Below are 20,287 nucleotides of genomic sequence, written 5' to 3'. Positions count from 1 at the left end.
TGTAAAGAATCAGGTGTATATAATTTCTTGAAAAATTCCTTAAATACCTCATTAATTATTTGTGGCTTGTATGCTACTTCATCATTATCTTGTTGTATAGCATTAATTGTTCTAGAAGATTGTTCTGCTTTTAATTGCCAAGCCAAAACTTTGTGATATTTACCCTAACTCATAATATTTTTACTTAGAACGTAATATCACACTCCTGTTCGGCTCCGAATCATGGGTCCTCTACCGGCATCACCTATGGCTCCTAGAACGCTTCCACCAGCGTTGTCGCCGCTCCATCCTCAACATTCATTGGAGCGACTTCATCCCTAACATTGAAGTACTCGAGATGGCAGAGGCCGACAGCATCGAGTCCACGCTGCTGAAGATCCAGCTGCGCTGGGTGGGTCACGTCTCCAGAATGGAGGACCATCGCCTTCCCAAGATCGTGTTATATGGCGAGCTCTCCACTGGCCACCGTGACAGAGGTGCACCAAAGAGGTACAAGGACTGCCTAAAGAAATCTCTTGGTGCCTGCCACATTGACCACCGCCAGCGGGCTGTTATCGCCTCAAACCGTGCATCTTGGCGCCTCACAGTTCGGCGGGCAGCAACCTCCTTTGAAGAAGACCGCAGAGCCCACCTCACTGACAAAAGACAAAGGAGGAAAAACCCGACACCCAACCCCAACCAACCAATTTTCCCCTGTAACCACTGCAACCGTGTCTGCCTGTCCCGCATCGGACTTGTCAGCCACAAACGAGCCTGCAGCTGACGTGGACTTTTTACCCCCTCCATAAATCTTCGTCCGCGAAGCCAAGCCAAAGATGTTACTAACGTATTATATAGTATTTTTTTTATTTATTAAAATTCTATATTTATCTTCAAAATGATTTTTGCATTTTTTCCCCATAAAATTATCACCTTTTCCAATTTGTCTACATCTTTTATATATTTTTTAAGTTTTGAAGAATAACATAATTTGACCTCAATTAGGCTTTCAATGTTTCCCAACTAACAAACATACTATCTGCTGAATTTAAATTAGTTTCACAAAACAATTGAATGGGTTGTCTTATAAATAAACAAAAATTCAATCTTTTCAATAATAAAGAATTCAATCTCCATCTATTTTTATGTTATTTATGTTTTTTTTTTCTACAAATTCCAACTCAATTAAAAGAGGAGAATGGTCGGATAATAATCTAGGTTTATAATACACATCAATCACTCTTAATTAATTTTGAGCAGAGATTAAGAAAAAAAATCAATTCCAGGATACATAGAAAATCTGCTAGAATAAAAAGAATTTCCTTAGGGTGCATTCGTCTCCATATATTAATTAACCATATAAAAATTACACCACGGAAACAGACCAATTTGGCCCTTCTAGTCCGCACTGATCCAAGTACCCTCCTCTAATCCCACTTACCAGCACTCTGCCCATATCCCTCCATCCCACTCCCATCCATATACTTATCCAACTCTTTCTTAAATGACAAAATTGACCCTGCCTCCACCACCTTTTCTGGAAGCCCATTCCACACAGTAACCATTCTCTGAGTAAAGATCCCCCTCATGTTACTCCTAAACCTTTACCTGTCAACTCTCAATCCATGACTTCTTGTATCCATCTCTCCTACTCTCAATGGGAAAAGCCTTTCCACATCAACTCTATCTATCTATTAAATTAAAATCTTTTCATTAAAGATAACAATGTTTTAGTTGCTTTTGATTTTACGACGTCTTGAAGACTTATCTAATATAGGTTCTAAACAAAAATTAAAAGCACCACCTACTAAAACATTTTCATGTACATTCACTAAATTAAAAAAAGTATCCTGTATAAATTTCTGATCATCTAAGTTCAGTGCACAAATATTCAATAGAGTCCATTCTTCAGAAAACATTTGACACTTTACTACAAGATCCTGCTGGATCTGTAATTACATCTTGGATTTTAACTGGTAAATTTTTCTCTTAAATAAAATTGCCACTCCTCACCTTTAGAATTAAATGTAGAAAATGAAACTTGACCTACCCAATCTCTTTTCATTTTTAAATGTTCACTTTCAGTTAAAGGAGTCTCTTGTAAAAAAGCAATATCTACCTTTAATTTCTTAATATACGCTAATACCTTCTTTCTTTTTATGGGTCCGTTAATCCCATTAATATTAAAATAATATCTAAACTGTCTATTTCCCCAAATTATTAACATACAGTCCTATCCAGGAAGAATTCCTATAAATTAGATGGTTCTGAGGTGTCATCATCTGCAATCCAAAAACAATGAACTTATTTAAAATAAAAGTATTACATAAAATTGTTAAATTGAGAAACAAAAAAAATATAAAAACCCTCCCTCCTTAAAATGCCAGTAAAACCAGCATTACCACCTTCCATTTTACAGGCAGCGGTCAAACCACAAAAACACATGTAATCATTAGAAACTAACAAACACAACCACCGACTCATTGGGGAAAAGAAAAAGAAATTTAAAAAAGGAAAACACATTCCCCATTCTAATAAATCCTCCTGTGGAAGGCGAGCCATGGGCAGATCTTTAACAAAATCTTCAGCCTGAATACAATTGTTGAAGAAGACATTCTGTTGATCTGGAATAAAACTTTCAAAGGTTCTGGATATTGCAACACAAATCTATAGCCTTTTTCATACAAGGCCTTCTTAACCAGATTAAACTCTTTCCTCTTCTTCAAAAGAGCTCGACTTAGATCTGGATTAAAAAATATCTTATCACCTTCATAATTCAAAGGTCCGTGTTCTTTAGCTCTTCTTATTGCCAATCCAAGTATCTTTTCTCTATCTTGATAATTTAAAAATCTGATTAATGTAGACTGAGGTCTTTGATTCAGTCTCGGCTTTAGACGGAGAGGTCTATGGGCTCTCTCAATCAGAATTTTCTCGCCCAAAGATATGCAGTATCCAATCTTGAAAAGAGCAAATTACATCTTGATCTTCTTTATCCTCAGACATTCCAACAATTTTGAGATTATTCCTTCTACTATAATTTTCCAAGATATCAACCTTCTCCAGTAGCTTTTCATTCATAGAAACTAAGGCAGTAACAGAGTCCTCATTAACATTTGTACTTTCCGCAATACATTGAACTTCATGATCATCCTGAATTCTTTCTTCCAATTTTTCTCTTTTGACCTGCCATAAGGTAAGATAAAGGTCGCATGATGTGGGCTGCCACTGGTATGAAGCAGTGATAAAAATTAATCATACAAACAAACTCTTGAAGGCCAATTACTGAAATTGGCTTTGCAAAAGACCAGATGACCTCCACCTTTTTGGGCAAAGGCTTGGCCCCATCTTTATTTATTCCGTGCTCCAGGAAATCGATTTCCTCTCACAAATTTCAAAGCCTCTTCTTCATCAGCAAAAGACAGTGATTGATTTTCTCCAGAAAACACCAAGTAGGGCCAGGTAACAGAAAGAAAATTTGCAGAATTAAATTCATTTCTTCTTTTAACAATTGACATACTTAAATCCGCATAGAAAAACACTGTTATTTCCCACTATTAAGAGGCCTTGTTGTTTTTGAGCATTTTGAACCGCCAACCTAAATATTGTTTCTTTATCTTGGCAACATAAACACCTGATCAAAATAGAATTATGGCGCTTGTCCCGGAAATGGTTTCTTTCTATTAGGTCTATGTGCTCTATCCAATTCTAATCCATTAGGAAAATTTTCAGGACCCATAATTTCCAGAATCCATCTTTGAAAAAAATTGCACTGAATTCGAAGCTTCAATATCTTCAAGTAGCCCAACAATCTTAACATTATTCCTGCAGCTATGATTCTCCAGTACATAATTTCTTTGTAAAAGTTCTTTTCTCAGTACTTCCAAAGAAGTATCTTCCATTTTATTAACTGTATCTTTACATTGCTTTTTCTCCACAATTTCAGCATATTTTACAATTTCTTGCTTGATGACATTAATTTCACCTTTCAAATATTAAAATTGCATGTTAACTTCACCTTTAGTAGATATAAATTGTGAATCCATACATTTAGTCAATTTCCCTACTTCACTGATAATTAGAAGTCAAAGCTTTAAATTCCTCACTCTGAAACTTAACTTCAGGGTGTTCAGACTTTATCTCCTCTGTACATTGAGCAAGTTGGGCTTCTTTTACATGTACTCTTCATACATTCTTATTTCTTTTTCTGTGACTTCTTCCTCTTCTGAAGATAAAACTGCTTCAAGCTGTGAATAAGTCAACTGCTGTACACTGGTCTGACTCGCAATGCTAGCAGACCCAGATTTAATCAACTGTCAGTCCTCATAGAGGAGCAGATTGTTCGGTTGTGTGCATATGCAGACTTCTGAACTCCAGCGCCATCTTCCCAGGTTCCCCAGGGAAGTGGCGCTAGAGTTACATGAACCTTCACCGTCATCCTTGGGGGGAGAGGAACTTGATCCGGAGGCTCCATCGTTAAGGTTGGCCCAACTTCTTCAGTTGTACTAGCCTCTTTCACAAGCGTCTTCTTAGCTGTTTGAGTCTTTCCTTTCTTTGAGATCAATTTGAATTGATACACTATGGCTACAGTCTTTAATTTAAGTCAGGTTTTAATTAGTTCTGCCAGGAGAGGCTTCTTTTCACATCTTCAACCTACACCATCACCACACCCCCATAAATTATTTATTGTAACATCTGCTGATTACACTCCTTGAATAGAGTACCATACCTGCTGAAGAATGCTGCATCAGCAAATGAAATACAATTCCAAATATGGAAAACTTTGATTAATCTGAATTGTCACTTGTCACTTTTGTATTACACTCAAGTGAGTGGGCACTCAGAGCAAAGCAGTATCAGGAGAATACTGCTGAGTTCTGCCACTCCAGTCCTGTATGAAAATAATAAAATGTTGTTCTGTTTATCCAACTTGTTAATTGTATTTTGTCACAAGGGAACAAACTTTAACAGCGGAGGGGGTCAGTGACTGAAGGGCTCACAAAGGCTGCAAGCTGCTGGAGATTGGCTCACGAGAGGAATTGCAGGCCATTACATCCTACAAGCTGAAGCCAAACATCATAAATAGCTGTGATGCTTCACTACCCCATGAGGTGAACATCTTTTATGTTCGCTTTGAAAGGAGAATTCAATGGTATCAATGAGAATCCCTGTAGAACCTGGCATCCCTGTGATATCTGTCTCTGAGGCCAATGTCAGAACACCTTTCAAGAGGGTGAATCCTCGAAAGGTGTCAGGCGCTAATAGTGTTCCTGGCAAGGGACTGAAAATTTAGCAACTATCTGGAGTGTTCACTGACATTTTCATTCTCTCATTGCTACAGTCTGAGGTTCCCACCCTCTTCAAAGGGGCATCAATCATCTCTGTGTTCAAGAAGAGCAGAGTGAACTACCTCAATGCCTATCGCCCAGTAGTATTCACGTCTACTTGATGATGTGCTTTGAGAGGTTGGTGATGGGCAGAATCAACTCATAACCAAGTAAAGATCTGGAACCACTACAATTTTCACCACAATCACTCCACAGCAGATGCAATCTCACTGGCTCTTCACTCAGCCCTAGATCACCGAGACAACAGCAACACGTACATCAGACTACTTTTCATTGACGACAGCTCAGCTTTCACCACCATCATTTTCTCAATACTGGCCTCCGAGCTCAAAACCTGGGTCTCTGCACCTCCCTCTGTAACTGGATTCTGGGCTTCCTTATTGGAAGGCCACAGTGTGTATGAATCAGAAACAAATGTCTCCTCCTTACTGACAATCACACAAGCGCACCGCAATTTCATGTATATACTGAATAAGTATAAAGCTAGCCTTGGTCTGGAAAATGCCAATCAGACCTCAAACCTCAGTCATCTATCCCAGGCTCTCAAGCTTCACAGGTAAGGTCTAAATCAAATCTCTAAAACCTGCAAACACAATTTTCAGTTGATACATTATTCCTATCCCCATCCTTACTGCCTCCAACAATCAGCCTACAAGGTTGACAGGCGAACCACAAATCAATACATGCCATCAACAGACAGAACTCATTTGGCTTCCATAACCAATCCCAAGAGCAATGCAATCAGCATCAGGGTCCAGATTACTTCACTTGGCCAGGCTATTTCCCTGGCCACCAATGGTTTTAGTTTCTTTCATTCATCAACAAATTTTGTTTGACACTCACAATTCAGGTCCAGCTTTTCATTTGAAACTAAAGACAATTCCACATTCCCACTTTTGCACGGTGGCTACCAACAATCTTCATTGTTTTACTGCTGACTGGCTTCCCTGCCGTCAGGATACCCTTTTTCTTGAAACTCAAATGATGAATCACTTCCCCCTTTAACTACTGCAAAAAGCTGAAACATAAATGCACTCTTAATAATGCTATTGTCCATAACCTTCCCAGGACCTAAATGACAAGATAGAGCTCATATGGGACAAGATGCTGCTGTCCAGCTATATTGTCCTACATTACTCAGATTTATTCCCACAACACATGTCAGACTTTTAAAAGATTGAAAATGGACAAAGAAAAATAGGTCAGTTAATTAAATCTTCGTTAAAAGATTTACAAGATTTTTTTTAATACCCCCCCCATTTCCCTGCCACCTCAATCTTCAGCTCTAACCATGAATGAGGGATATTCATTTACTTTACTAGCCAGATTCAGCTGCTCTTGAGGCTCCCTAAAACCCCTTCTTCAGGTTAAACCACCTCATCTTGAATGCTCAACACCTTCAGCTTCTTCTCCGTCTACCTTCCTCTCCAACCTCAATCAGCTTTCATCCTACTTCTTGGATCCCATTCCCAATTAGCAGTTAAACAAGCAAATTTGTTTCCCCAGTCCCACAGAGCAAGACATGGATGCAATGTAACTTAGTGAAGAAAACTGCCATGTCTTGAGCAGAGTCCACAAAATAGGAGTTCCTGGAAATCTTAAAATACACAAAGATAAACAAATGCCCCAGGCTAAGCCAAGTATACATTATGACATTGTGGGAATGTAGGGAAGAAATTGTAGGGTCCCTGGCAAGGGTATTTGTATCATCATTAGCCACAAGTGAGGTGTTGAAGGTGTTGTGTAATTACTTAAAACTGTGAGGACAAGCCAGGGAATAACAAGCAAGTAACCTTAACATTAGTCTTGGACAAGTTACTGGAGAGGATTCTGAGGAAAGCATTTGAGAAGACAAGAAGTGTCTTGTGAATTTGATTTAGTTTTTTTTTGTCCAAGATTGAGGAAGGCAGGGCCATTGATGTTGTCTACTTGGACTTTAACAAGCCTTTAGATAAGGTCCCACATGGGAGGCTGGTCCAAAAGGTCAGATGGCACGGAATTAGCTTGAAAGTAGGAATCAGGGGATTTTAGTGGAGGATTATTATTCAGACCAGAAGCCTGTGTCTAGAGGTATGCTGCAAGTATCAGTGCAGGGTTCACAATTATTTGTTGTCCATGTTACCAATTTGGATGAAAATGTAGTTTGCACTGTTTAAATGCATTAAGTAGAGAAAATAAAAACAGCTGAAATTGACAAGCTTTTAAGCCGAATTTAAACGAATTTGCAATCTTACCATTGCCTGTTAGAATAAAGGTAAAAGGTTCAATTATTGTCACAAAATACATTTATCATGTAACATACATGAAATTCTTTAACTTTTGTCTACCGCAAGGAAGACAGAGAGTCGCCTTGTCTGTCAAGTGATCCGGACACAAATACTCAATCAAACTTCTATGGAAAATATACTGAGTTGTTTCATCATGGCCAAGTTTGGAAACTCAAGTGCTCAGGAATTCAGAAGGCTTCTGAAAGATCCAAACCTCGCCAACTCTATCACAGGCATTGAACTCCCCTTCACTGAAAGCATGCATACGAGGCACTGCCTCAAGAGGGCTGCTGACATCATGTGACCCCATTATCCTGGCCACAATCTTTTCTCCCGGGCAGAAAGTACAGAATTCTAGCATCTCTGGGTTCATGGACAGCTTTCATCCAACAGCCATCAGGTTCTTGAACTTCCCTGCATGACCCTAACCCAAAACTACTCCAATCTACACTATAGAAACCTCTTTTTTTTTGCACTAACTGCAACTGTGGTAATTTATTTGACCACCCTTTGATATTTATTATTTCTTGTCTTGGCATTTGTGGTAACTTAAATTTTACTATTGCAGTTGGTTTATCGTTGGTGGCAGCAAGTAAGAATTTTGGTGCTTCTGTTCATTGCACTAATTTCAGAATCAAAATTTATTGTGAATAAGTCATGAAATTTGGTGTTTTAGAGCAGCATCACAGAGCAAACATTCATATTATAACCATCATACAACATTACTATAAAAAAACAATAGTGCACAAAAGTAAGGCATTGCCTTTGGTTTATAGATTATTCAGGAATCTGATGGCAGTGGGGAAGTTAACCATGTGTTGTTGAGTGCTCATCTTTAGGCTCCTCTTCCTTTTTCCATGATGGTAGCAGAGTAAAGAAGGCAAATAGCCTGAGTGGTGGGGGTCTTTGAGGATAGAAGTTGCTTTTTTAAGACACCACCATGTAGATGACCTCGAGGGAGTGAAGTCTGTGCCTGTGATGTGCCTCTGGAGTTTATTCTTGCCCTTAGAGTTGGTACCTCCATACCAGGCAGTGATGCAATCAGCCAGAATGCTCTCCAATGGTGGACCTGTAGAAGTTTACAAGAATCTTGGGTGACATACCGAATCTCTTCAGTCACCTTACAAAATACAGCCACCGATTGTGGATATATTTGATTTGTGATTGCATCAACATGGACACTCCAGGACAGATCCTTGGAATTTGAAGTTCTTGACCCTCTCCGCTATTAAGCCCTCGATGAGGACTGGGTCGTGATCCCCTGAAGTCCACAATCCTCTCTTTAGCTTTGCTGACGTTAACTTCAAGGTTGTTGTCATTACACCATCAACTACTGTGGGTTCATGATTCACAAGACGCCAACAGTTCGCTGCCTGTGTATGTCTTTCAGCTGCAGTGCCACTTGCTGGTCTGCTACCATTGTCACCACCTTTTGGGTCAATATCCTCTGCTTCTCCTTCTCAACGAGGCTGGGTGCGGTGGGTGGTATTCTCCCCATCACTGGTACCCTGCAACAGTCTGCTGTTCCCCAGAGTCTGCAACCCATTGTGGCCGCTGCTGAGCACAGGCGCCACCATCTTAAACCTGTAGTCACAGGATTTTAAATGAAACACTGTCAGCTCCTTTAACAGTCTGTTCAAAGCCTGTATGGAGCTAACTGCAGTAGGACTGGATGGTAGTACCCTGCATGGGATTACTGTGTCTCCACTCTCCCTGGGTCCACATCAGCAGCAGCATTGCCGTTGCGGCAACTTTAGCTGTGCCACCATTTTAAAAATTATATATTTTAAAGACACAGCGTAGGCTCTACTGGCCTACGAGTCCAGGCTGCCCAAATACACCAATTAACTTACAAAACTCGTACATTTTTTGGAGAGTTGGAGGAAGCTAAGCACCTGGAATTATCCCACGCAGACACAGGGAGAGCGTACAAACTCCTAACAGACAGCGCTGTAAATAGCAATGTGCTAACCACTACACTAACCATGTCACCCTGTTGCAGGTCCTATGGTTACAAGGGAAAATGCTCATGGAAGGAAAGGGGTGAATGTAAAGGGATGAGGACCAGGGAATTAGACTGGTTCCCATGGAAAGCAATAAAGATATGGCTGGTGGTGGTGGGATCCTGTTGGAGCTGGCAGATATGGTGAAGGATGATCTGCTAGACACACTGGAGTGAAAGGCAATGCCAAGGCAACTCTGCTCTGTCTGGGGAAGAGGATGAGAAGAAATTTTCATGCAGGAATTGGAAAAAAAAGTATGCATGTGATGGTTCCAACAACCATGGTGGAGGAGGTGCCACATTTTCTGAAGAACATTTCAGCATGTGAAAGAGATGGAGAAATAGAGAAGGGGGATGATATCCTTAAAAGAGAGAGGGTCGAAAGATATGTAGTCAAGATAACAGTGGCAATTTTGCATTTAAAAAATGAGAATTTACAAAAATACTACATTTTAATCCCTCTCTCTTAACCAGAATAAGACTCAAATCTTCAATCTTCTTAAAATATCACTTCCATTTGTATCCTGACAAATTATCACCTCATAATCAAACATCTCCAGATCTGTTTGGTTCTTTGCTGATCCACTTCTATGGGAATTTCAGTCATTCTCAAACCAACTACATCACTGAAATTAGCACTCATTTTGAAAAATACAAATAAATTCCTGATACATCGTCCATTACCCTTCTTCATGGTATGTGCACCCTTTCACCTGGATGAGCACCCAACCAATCATTCTCTAAGTGCCTTCCCCATTGCCCTGCAGAGCAAAACTCCACCAAAAACATCTTCCCATCTACGCTCTTTGCAGGGACCACTCCCTCCGTGACTCCTTTGTCCACTCCTCCCTCCCCACCAATCACCCCCTTGGCACTTACCCCTGTGACAGCAGAAAATGCTCCATGCACCCACACTTCCTCACTCAACACCATTGGAGGACTCAAACAGCACTTTCAAGTGAAGAAAAACTACTTGTGAATCTACTGGAGTCATCAACTGCATTCAGTGCTCCCACTATAGTCTCCTCAACATCAGAGAGACTAAATGCAGACTGGGTGATCACTTTGTTCAACACCTTAGCTCTGTTCGCCACAAAAGCAGGGATCTTCCAGTGGCAATTGTGAAAGTTTAAATTATACCCTGTCCCGCATCGGACTTGTCAGCCACAAACGAGCCTGCAGCTGACGTGGACATTTACCCCCTCCATAAATCTTCGTCCGCAAAGCCAAGCCAAAGAAAGAAGATAGGAGATAAATTGTGGCAGGTTTTTTTTTTTAAAAGTATAGGTCACGTTCAAATACTTCAAAACAGATCTGATTTTAAATGCCAGAGCTCTGCTCAAGCTCCGAATGTCTTTGCAAAAACTTTGAAGAGTGCCTACGTGAGTGCAAAACTTTGAAGTCCTCTTCACAAGTAGGTGTTAATTGGACATGCTGTGGAGTAGTGGAATTTTTTTGGAAAGCAACAGATGTACGAACTCAGATTAGGTCTGCTGTCGGAGAACAGTTGGCTGTTCTAAGAGGGTCATGTGGTTTTTCTCAGAGAGGGAGAATTCAGTTCTACAGTTCAGCAGCAGCAGATAAGCTGGCAAGCTTGTGGAAAAACCCCATTTTGAAGACAGTTCTTAGTTCAGCCTGGTCACAAACCCCTTGTGGTCCATACAAGAGGAGATGGCTGGCTGCATAATGTTCTACTTGAAATAAGGGAAACAAAAAGGAACTTCGTTGTGACCTGAAAGAAAGAGGTTTTCATCTGGAAAACCCTGATGGGGCAAGTTTCTTTGGCAAGACAATGAAGTAGCAATTCAGAAGGAATCAGTTATGGATGTCCTGGAACAACAAATCTCTCTCTGAAAACCAACTGCTTGAGCAGTAACCATTTGCCTTTCAAGCACCAAAGCCTGATGAAATTCATAAATGTTAAATTCTGGGCACAGTACAAGAATTGCTTGATACCAGTGAACTTGGAGGTGTGAGAAGTGAGATTGGACTGTAAATTACATACATGTGGGCTTAGAATTAGAAGGGGATTAAAGTTAAAAGTTTGATCCTGTTTTCATGTTTAAGATCATTAAAATAAACTTTTAAGTAACCATTTGTCTTGGTGAATTTCTATTGCAGCTGGGTTTTGGGGTCCTCTAGGCTCATAACACAACTCATTTCAATTCTCCGTCCCATTCCCTTGCTGAGGTCTGTCGATGGCCTTATACGACCAGCCACAAATTGGAGGAGCAACACCTCACATTCCGTCTGGGCACCTTCCAACCAGATGGCACTAATATTGACATCTCTAGCTTCCATTAGCCCCACTCCACCCACCTTCTGTCTCCCTTTTCCTGTCCCTCGGTCTCCTATCTCCCCCAGCTCTGCATTTACAATGTCACACCCCTCCCCCGATCAATGTTCACGTCTCTACTGTCTCCCCCACCCCCATGCTTGTTCAATTGTCGCCTTTTTCCCGTTGACCTGTGCTCCTCCTACTCCCGCCTTTTTATTCGAGCGCCCACCTGCTTTTGCTCACACCCTCAGGCCCGAAACGTGGGTTCGATATCTTTACCTCGTTTGGACACTGCTGAGTTCCTCCAGCAATCTTGCTTTTGCTACAATCACAGCGTCTGCAGACTTTCGTGTTTCATTCCTGCCAGCTGCTATAGTTTTTTCCAAAATATCCCGCACAGCGTTGACCCTGCAAATCCTCTCCTTCCTCTATTGCACACTTTCCTCTTGCTCAACCTGCAGACCCAGATTAATGGCTGAATGCTTTCCTTGATCTCCCCCAGCCCTCCGGGGACAATACCAGGAGAGTCTGGCTTAGGCGGACCGGGAGAAGCCGGCCGACCACGGCAGCGCCTGGGTCCCGCTCACCAGTGGTTTCGTGCTTCCCGCCCCATCCCGTCAGAGGAGAGCGACGGGCGAACTCGGTGAGGACCAAAAGCTTCAGGTCCCCTCTTTCCCGCCGGGCGCCGCTTACCTGGTTTGAACGCGCGCCTCTGCGAAGAGCTTGACCCCTCGGGGAATTTTAATCGCGCTCCCCTGACGTCACTTCCTTCCAGCGCCGGCGTGTTTCCGGCTGTGTGCGCCCAAGTTGATGCGAGGCAGGTCCCGCTTCGTCCGGTCTGGTCGTCAGGTGGATGGTTGGCGATCGACCCCACTCGCGCGAAGTGTAAGTCGTTATTTTATTCGGTCACTGAAGCACCTTCTTCTGGGACCCCCCGCCCCCCCCCCCAGCACTTGTCCTTTCTCCTCACGGCCCATACCTGTCATGGCTTCTCCTTTCCACCCCATTCATTCAGGGTCGAACTGCTTGGTTCGCGTCGACTTCATCAGCCGCGGCGGTAACGAGGGTAACTGGGTGTCTGAATTATTGGGCCTAGTGTTTCGAGCCCATGAGGGCAGCCGATTCATTTACATTCAAGGAATGAAGTAATAAAGATCTCACCAGTGATAAGTTTGAAACGACCATGGATCTTCCATCCTTATCCATTTTGGCTTTGTGTATCTGCAGAAACGTTCTAATCTGGCATTTATTTCCAGAATAATTAGGAATAAACCGAGACTGCAGTAACTGGACTGTGTTTCGCCCCTCCCGCCCTCTCGTTTTACTTGACTGTCTCCCGTCCCCGTCCCCGATCGGTCTTTGAAGGGTTTTGATCTGAAAAGTTGACAGTTTTACCCCCATGGTGTTGCATTTGCCCTTCATAATTCTTCCAGTAGATTTTTTTTTAAATTGGAACGATAGCCTTGCAAACAGGGGTTCATTGATTGAAATCAACACCGAATTTTGTTGTGCAGCTCCCACTTTGACAGAATAAAGCAAGAGTAGGCCATTCATTTTTCCCACCAGCTTGTTCTTCACTCTCCCTTGTTCTTCCATTCATAAATAAAATCGATCGACTGCCTCCTCTCCATTGTGCAACTCTATCCCCTGATGCCTTTTGTACATCCAGGTGAGAAGAATAAAACAAACTGTTAACTCATTAACCAAGCCCTTGTCCTTGCTTCCAGAATATTCAGCCCAAGAAACTGCTTGGCATCTTTATTGTGAGTCCTAAATAGCACAACTTTTCCAAGTTGATCAGTTACGATAAATTCATTTCTCAATGATGAGCCACAGGTTGATCCAATTCTTGATGGTTATTATCTGAATCTTATTGTAACTTGTCTTTACAGCATTTTGTACTGCATTCAAGTATACTTGTCACTTTTATTGTGTCATGCTTGTTAGATTAAGTTAGTCTTTGCTAAGTATCAGAGGGGCTCTGATTGCACTTTTGCTTCTGAGTGACTTTTATATTTATTAAAAAATAAATAGGCTTTCTTTTAAAATAAATAAAGAATCATCTCGTGACCTGAAGTTAGATAGGTTTGTGCAAACTTACATTGATACCTAAAATCTATTATGAATAACAGGTTGGTGGGAATTTATTGCTAAAGTATTCTCAGCCTGCCCTTAAATTTCAGTTTTTTTCTTCTGTAATGATGCTCACACATCATCTTTAAAAATAATCGATTTTGATTGCTTTGCATCACAGCGTAATATCTGTTTAAGAACATTTTTAGCAGTTCCAAGAAATTGCCCACCACCACCCTTGATCAGATAGGCACTGGCAATTAATATTGCCATTGAAATCCTCATCCCGTAAATGGATGAATAGAATTTTATAAGTAGAATCCATTTGGGATTAAAAGAGCCATCACTTTAGAATACTCATCGATGTTTATAAAATCATGAGAGTATGAATATCTGCTTTCTACCAGGGTAGATGATTGTCGAAAGAGAGGGCTTAGGTTTAAGGCAAGAGAGATCTGAGGGATAACTTTTTCACTCAGAGAGTAGTCCATTTCTGGAATGATCTTCCAGATGAAGCTATAGAAATGGTACAGTTATGACTTTCAAAAGACATTTGGAAAGATCTATGGATGGGAACGATTTAGAAGGATATGGACCAAATGCAGGTAAATGGGACTAATCATAGAATTGGCATGGATGAGTTATTTTCTCTATGACCAGACTATTTAAAGTTTGCGATTTGTACTTAAACTTGCAATTCAGCTGACACTTTAGTGCAGTATGGAGGTAATGAAACATCAATCAAGATCACAACTTTCCTCAGAAGTCTTGAATGTGTGGTCATCTTTAGATATTTACCAAGCAACTGAAAGTAGCTTTGTATATCTTAATGTATCCCAGATACTCAAGTCAAAAATTAAACCATATACTAGATATTGGTAGGGGTGACATTTCAGTCTTGGAAAAGTCTCTATGCCACAGGCTAAAATGAAGCACTAATTTTTGTTTCTTTTTTTATGCAGGTTTGGCCTTTTGAAAATGAATGGTCTATGAAGCAATTGGATTAATTTGAATGAGTCCCACCAAATCCATAAATGTGTATTTTGCCATTAGATTTCTTGTTATACAGAACTCCTGAATGAACTAATACTCATTTTTATTTCCAACTCTCTGAAAATTAATGAAAGCAATGTCACGACAAAAAGGAGCAACAGCTCATAACTTGGATGTAAAACCTAAGGTTGCCCAAGGGAAAAATGTTGATCGTAGGGACGGTTATGCTTGGAGTGGCAAGAAACGTTCACGCTCTTCCAAAGTAGATACTACTTCAGATGGTGAGATTGGGGATGTTGCTGGCATATCATCAATTGCTCCAAGAGGGGAGAGAAAATTGAGCTCCCCAGGACCTGAGCTGGATCTTGAAGATTCATGTTCTCGCAGACTTTCTAGTCGATCATTGAAGCAAAAGATTCAAGATGCAGTTGCTCAATGTTTCCCTCTGAAAGTGCATAATCATAAAAGCTCTGTAGCTTTAATTTCAAAAAGTAAAATCCACATTAGTGATCTGGTGGATAGTTGCCCATTTCCAGTGGGAATGGAGTTGTCTGATAAATGGGACTTGATTAATTGGCACACAATTCCATTAACTCAGAACTGTGGAGTTTGGGAAGGCTCAGCAGTGGGATTTGGTGAAGATGAGCTGGAAGAAGGATGCAGAATGAGCATTGAACTGGAAGTGAATCCAAATACACAGATTCACAATCTTGAAGTGATTTCTCAGCTCAATGGTTTGCACAGACAGAACTTTGAGGTGGAGTCTGGAATGAATGAATTAGCAGGTGATAATGGTATTACATTTGCTTCAAATGATTCAGATTCTGATGAGGAGCTGATGGCTCTTTTCACAGATTCTGAAAATCAACCAAACACCAAATTGGATTTTGATAATGAATGTAATTGGCTAACACCCTTTCACAAATGCCAAACTCAGTTTGGATTCATCTACCGCTTAGTCCCTGATCTATTTCGGATAAGTAATAATCCATGTTACTGGGGTGTAATGGATAGATATGGCGCTGAGGCTCTGTTAGAAGGTAAACCAGAAGGTACATATTTGCTCAGGGATTCCGCTCAAGAGGATTATCTCTTCTCCGTCAGTTTCAGACGCTACAGTCGCTCCCTTCATGCTAGAATTGAACAGTGGAACCATAACTTTAGTTTTGATGCCCATGATCCCTGTGTTTTTCATGCACCAAGTGTTACAGGCCTCTTAGAACATTACAGGGACCCAAACTCATGTATGTTCTTTGAGCCGCTGTTGTCACTTCCATTAAACAGGACGTTTCCATTTTCACTTCAGCATCTTTGCAGGGCTGTTATTTGCAGCCACACAACCTATGATGGGATTAGTGCTCTTCCTGTGCCCCCATCATTGCAAGCTTACCTGAAGGAGTATCACTATAAACAAAAAATAAAAGTACTTAAGATCAGTGCACAACAGTGGCATAATAGATTGAAAGGAAACCAATGAAGGTTACAAAAAAGGTTAAGGACCACCAGGAGCATCTCTACTCCAGAAAAAAAAACTTGAATATGTTTTAAATAGGAAATTACTGGTACTTTATTTTGTCACTCAGTTTTTGTTAGAAGATTGTTAACTTCCATTCTTTATTCATGTATTTGTTCATTTTCCTTCTCAACAGTGCAATTAACATCTGATAGGATGAACCATTTGCACTCATCTTCTATAAACCATGACATTTTGGTGTTTTTGCCAACAAAACATTTTTGTGTCATGATTGTAATGCAGTTTTAAGACTGAAAGAGTTTATTTCTGAAGTCAAGACCATTACAGTAAAGTGTACTTTAGAATGTCATGAAACCATATGGCATGCATTATCAATTTTATTTGCACTTTTTTTATAAACTATAAGTTTTTATACACTATAAATTATCTGAAGCTTCAAGTATGTCACATGGATTATTGCAATGTAATTTTTAAATTAATTTTGAGTAAAAACTCAAACAGAAATGTTGCTTTGATGTTTCGTATTGAATAATGTAACTTATATGTGAAATATTAATATCCGACTTTAAGTAGCATCACCCAAGCAGATTAAAAATGGCCAGGGTAGCAACTTTCCAAGTATGATGTATTCCAGGATATAGATTTGACAAGCACACATTTCAGATGTTTAGCCATTCTGGAAGAACTCTGAAAAATAACAATAAGCAGGACATCACCTGAACGTACAGCTGATTAAATGAGATGATATGAGAGTTTATTGCCTTTGTTATGAAACCAGAGAACTCCAAAAACCAGCAACAACAGAATGGTTACTGGACAGAAATGTTTTTAATTTTCTTCATATGAAATAATAAGATCAATATTTAACTTGTTACTATTAACATAATCCCCTTTCTAATTTTAAGTTCACATGTATGTAATGTGTACGTGTTCAAGATAGTTCTTTGTTTCATTGTTCACTTTTCACTTCTCCAAGTTCACTGGTATCAGGCAATATTCCATACTATGCACAGAATTTAACATTTATGATCTTCACCAGGCTCTGATGCTTTAACTTACATTGTTACTGCAAAGGAAGGTCTTTGATGGTTTCAGAGAGATGTTTGCTGAACACACACAAACTGACCTCCTTCAATCAGCCACTTCAGTGTCTTGCTGAAGAAACTTGCCCCAAAAGATAACCTCTTCTTCCAGATTACCATAAAAAGTTCTTTTTCCCCTATTTCAGGAAAAACACATTAACCAGCCACATCCTCTTGTAATTGACTACAAGGGTTTAGAATAGGCTGAACTCAGAACTCAAAACCTGTCTTTAAATGGGGTCTTGCAATGATCTGCAAAACTTGAGGTTTCGAACACCAACTCCTGCTGTAATCTCTCTCTCTCTCTCTCTCTCTCTCTCTCTCTCATTGCAAAACTGCACGACTCCTCTTAGAACTGCAGACTTCAAGCTGGCACCAGTTTTAATACCAAAAGATTTATTGGTTTCTGAGCCTGGATGTCTTCCTTTAAAAACTATAGTCCATTTCAATTCTACAACATCAGTCCCATTAACACCTACTTCTGAAGTCTTCATCAGCACTCTTCATGGTTTTTGTAAAGGGACTGGCAGACATGAAGTCAATGCATGGGTATAACTCTTGCATTTCAAATGAGATGTCTTTTGTGAAATGTCTGTGAAGTGTGACCTAAACTATCTATACCTTTTTAAGATATAGTTTATAATTGTATTAACTTATTCCATAACACCACATACAGAAGTACAATGAACAAATGCACTAAAAGTCTTATTTGCTGCAATTATAAAGGTACAGTATGTCAAATACACTAACAGTATAAATTAATTTACCATGAGAGATAAAAAGATAATAATTGTGAAAGGATATCATAAATATTCACAAGAGTTGCAATTAATGAAAAAAAATCTGTGACAATAGTGCAGATAGATCTTTGGTCCTGGAAGAGTGTTCTGATTGGCACAGGAAGTTTCAAGATCATGAAAACAGCAGGAAGAAAAACTTTTCTTAAACATAGAGGTGCTGGACTTCAGGCTTTTGTACTTTCTGCCTGAAGGTAGCAGGAAGACGAGAGTGTGATCAAGGTGACGGAGATCCTTAATGATATTTGCTGCTTTTGTGTTATCAATATGTTTGCAGTGACAACACACATCATTTCATTTTGTACCCAGCACTGTTTTTTAAAAAATCAAAATATACTTGAATCTGGCCCTATTTTATGGGTCATTTTGCTTTGTTCTTCAGCACATTTGTGTAAAAATGCCAAGACATTGAATTGTACAACACAGAAATAGATCCTTAGGCCCATAGCTTTTTTTATTTTGCACGGCCACACTAATCCCATTTGCCTGCATTGGTCTGTATCTTTGCCTATTTACATGCTTGTCTAAATGTTTTAAAATCCTGATTACTATAGAGTCATGCAGCACAGAAATGGGTCCCTTGGCTCACCACATCCATGCTGTTCTTTTTCTCCTTTGACTCCACGACCTCTTCTGACAGTGAGTTCCAATTATCAAAATCTTCTTGTCCTTTTTAAAAAAATATATCTATTTCCCTTCAAATGTCCTTTTAAATTCCTTCCTGCTCTCTTGTTTCTAATATCCATAGCATGATTTTAAAAAAATGATCCTGACTATATCCTGTGTAACCTCTCTTCAACCTCTATCAGGTCACCTCTTGGCCTTGCATCACTAAAGTCCTCTAATCCAGGCAACAACATTGGAGAATCATAGCACTCCATCAAATGCAACCACATCCTATAGTGTGGCCAAGTGAATAAAAGTGTGCTGTAATCGATGTTCTGTAGAGTTGCAAAATAACATCTCAATTTTTATATTCTGTGCTCTGACCAATGAAGATAAGCTTGCTATATATTGCCTTCATCATCCTGTGTTACCATATTCAGGAAGCTTGAACCCCAAGTTTCCTCCCTTCAGCAACATGTGCCTGTGATGATGTAATGGGGGGTGTCTATGGCCTATCAGTGCCTTATCATTTACTGTACATGTCCTACCCCTAAGTTAGCAAATACATTTGATTTCTCACTGTAGTCAGTCTTAACTCCAATATCTTTTGGACTAATTTATTGAGCTTACTCACAATTAGATTTGTTGATTTTTCTTTCATAAATATACATATCAAAATTTTCCATTTTCAAAATATATAAATAACATATGTTCAACTTTTTTCTTACAGAACAAAACACAGCATCCCATTCCTTCTCTCTTCCCAGTATAAATCCATACACCATCAGGGCTTACAATTGGGTTTAAAAAAGAAAATCACTTATATTTTGATACTAATAGCACCTTTTTATATTTGGGCCCCTACGCCATATTTTTATAAATAAGTCATTTATTTTTTAGATTGTACTGTTTTTTCAGGAATACAACTATTCATCTCTATCTTCCATTGTGCAACACATTTTTTGCCACAGCTAAAGCTATTTTAGCAAATGAAATTTAGAATTTAGTTAGCTTATTACTTATTTCAATAAGATTGCCAAAAGATACAGCTCTGGGTCATTCACGAAGACAATCCCTATTATCCTTATTAGTATTTCAGTAATACCTTGCCAGGTCCCACCTTCACACATGACCACGTGGCATGTAAGAACGTTCCTATTTCTATCCCACTCCTAAAACACATCTCTGATATTTAAAATTTTGATTTATGCAACTTCTGTGGTGTGAAATATAATTGGTATAGGAAAATATATTGCACTAATCCATATCTTGCATTTATAATTGACATCATGCCATCCAAAAACCAATCAGACCAACATCTTTCCATTAAATCCGATTCGCATCTCTCTCTTGATCTTTGTAAACCTGGCTTTGCACTTTCATTTTGGAGA

The 20,287-nt window shown here is 39.7% G+C and overlaps 2 protein-coding genes and 1 long non-coding RNA gene across 7 annotated transcripts in view; 2 read left to right on the top strand and 1 right to left on the bottom strand.

Moving 5' to 3' along the window:
- Positions 1-969, top strand: part of LOC138753676 (uncharacterized) — an 89,411-nt gene extending 88,442 nt beyond the window's left edge. Inside the window, exon 3 of the long non-coding RNA XR_011351359.1 lies at positions 189-969. This is a non-coding gene — a long non-coding RNA (uncharacterized lncRNA). The remainder of the gene's footprint in view (positions 1-188) is intronic.
- The window catches only part of wdhd1 (WD repeat and HMG-box DNA binding protein 1), an 81,144-nt gene extending 68,478 nt beyond the window's left edge, over positions 1-12,666 (bottom strand). For 2 of the 4 annotated variants that reach the window (XM_069916935.1, XM_069916938.1), the window contains exon 1: positions 12,565-12,666. The gene's annotated coding sequence lies outside the window, so the exon portion shown is untranslated. The other 2 variants (XM_069916936.1, XM_069916937.1) reach the window with 2 other exon arrangements.
- Positions 12,652-16,868, top strand: LOC138753673 (suppressor of cytokine signaling 4-like). 2 transcript variants are annotated; one of them, XM_069916940.1, is made up of 2 exons: positions 12,652-12,756; positions 14,907-16,868. In XM_069916940.1, the coding sequence occupies exon 2, from the start codon at positions 15,065-15,067 to the stop codon at positions 16,412-16,414; it is 1,350 nt and encodes a 449-aa protein (XP_069773041.1). In that variant the 5' UTR covers positions 12,652-12,756; positions 14,907-15,064; the 3' UTR covers positions 16,415-16,868. The 2 variants fall into 2 exon arrangements, with proteins under 2 accessions (XP_069773041.1, XP_069773042.1); XM_069916941.1 differs by lacking the exon at positions 12,652-12,756 and adding an exon at positions 12,855-13,540.
- Positions 16,869-20,287: the final 3,419 nt, after the last annotated feature.

The sequence above is a fragment of the Narcine bancroftii genome, chromosome 2 (genome assembly GCF_036971445.1).
Source record: "Narcine bancroftii isolate sNarBan1 chromosome 2, sNarBan1.hap1, whole genome shotgun sequence".
NCBI classification, from domain to species: Eukaryota; Metazoa; Chordata; class Chondrichthyes; order Torpediniformes; family Narcinidae; genus Narcine; species Narcine bancroftii.
This window is presented reverse-complemented; position numbering and strand designations above follow the sequence as displayed.

Excerpts from the sequence above, each read along its gene's own strand:
- LOC138753673 (XM_069916940.1), top strand. The coding sequence starts at position 15,065 with ATGAAAGCAATGTCACGACAAAAAGGAGCAACAGCTCATAACTTGGAT.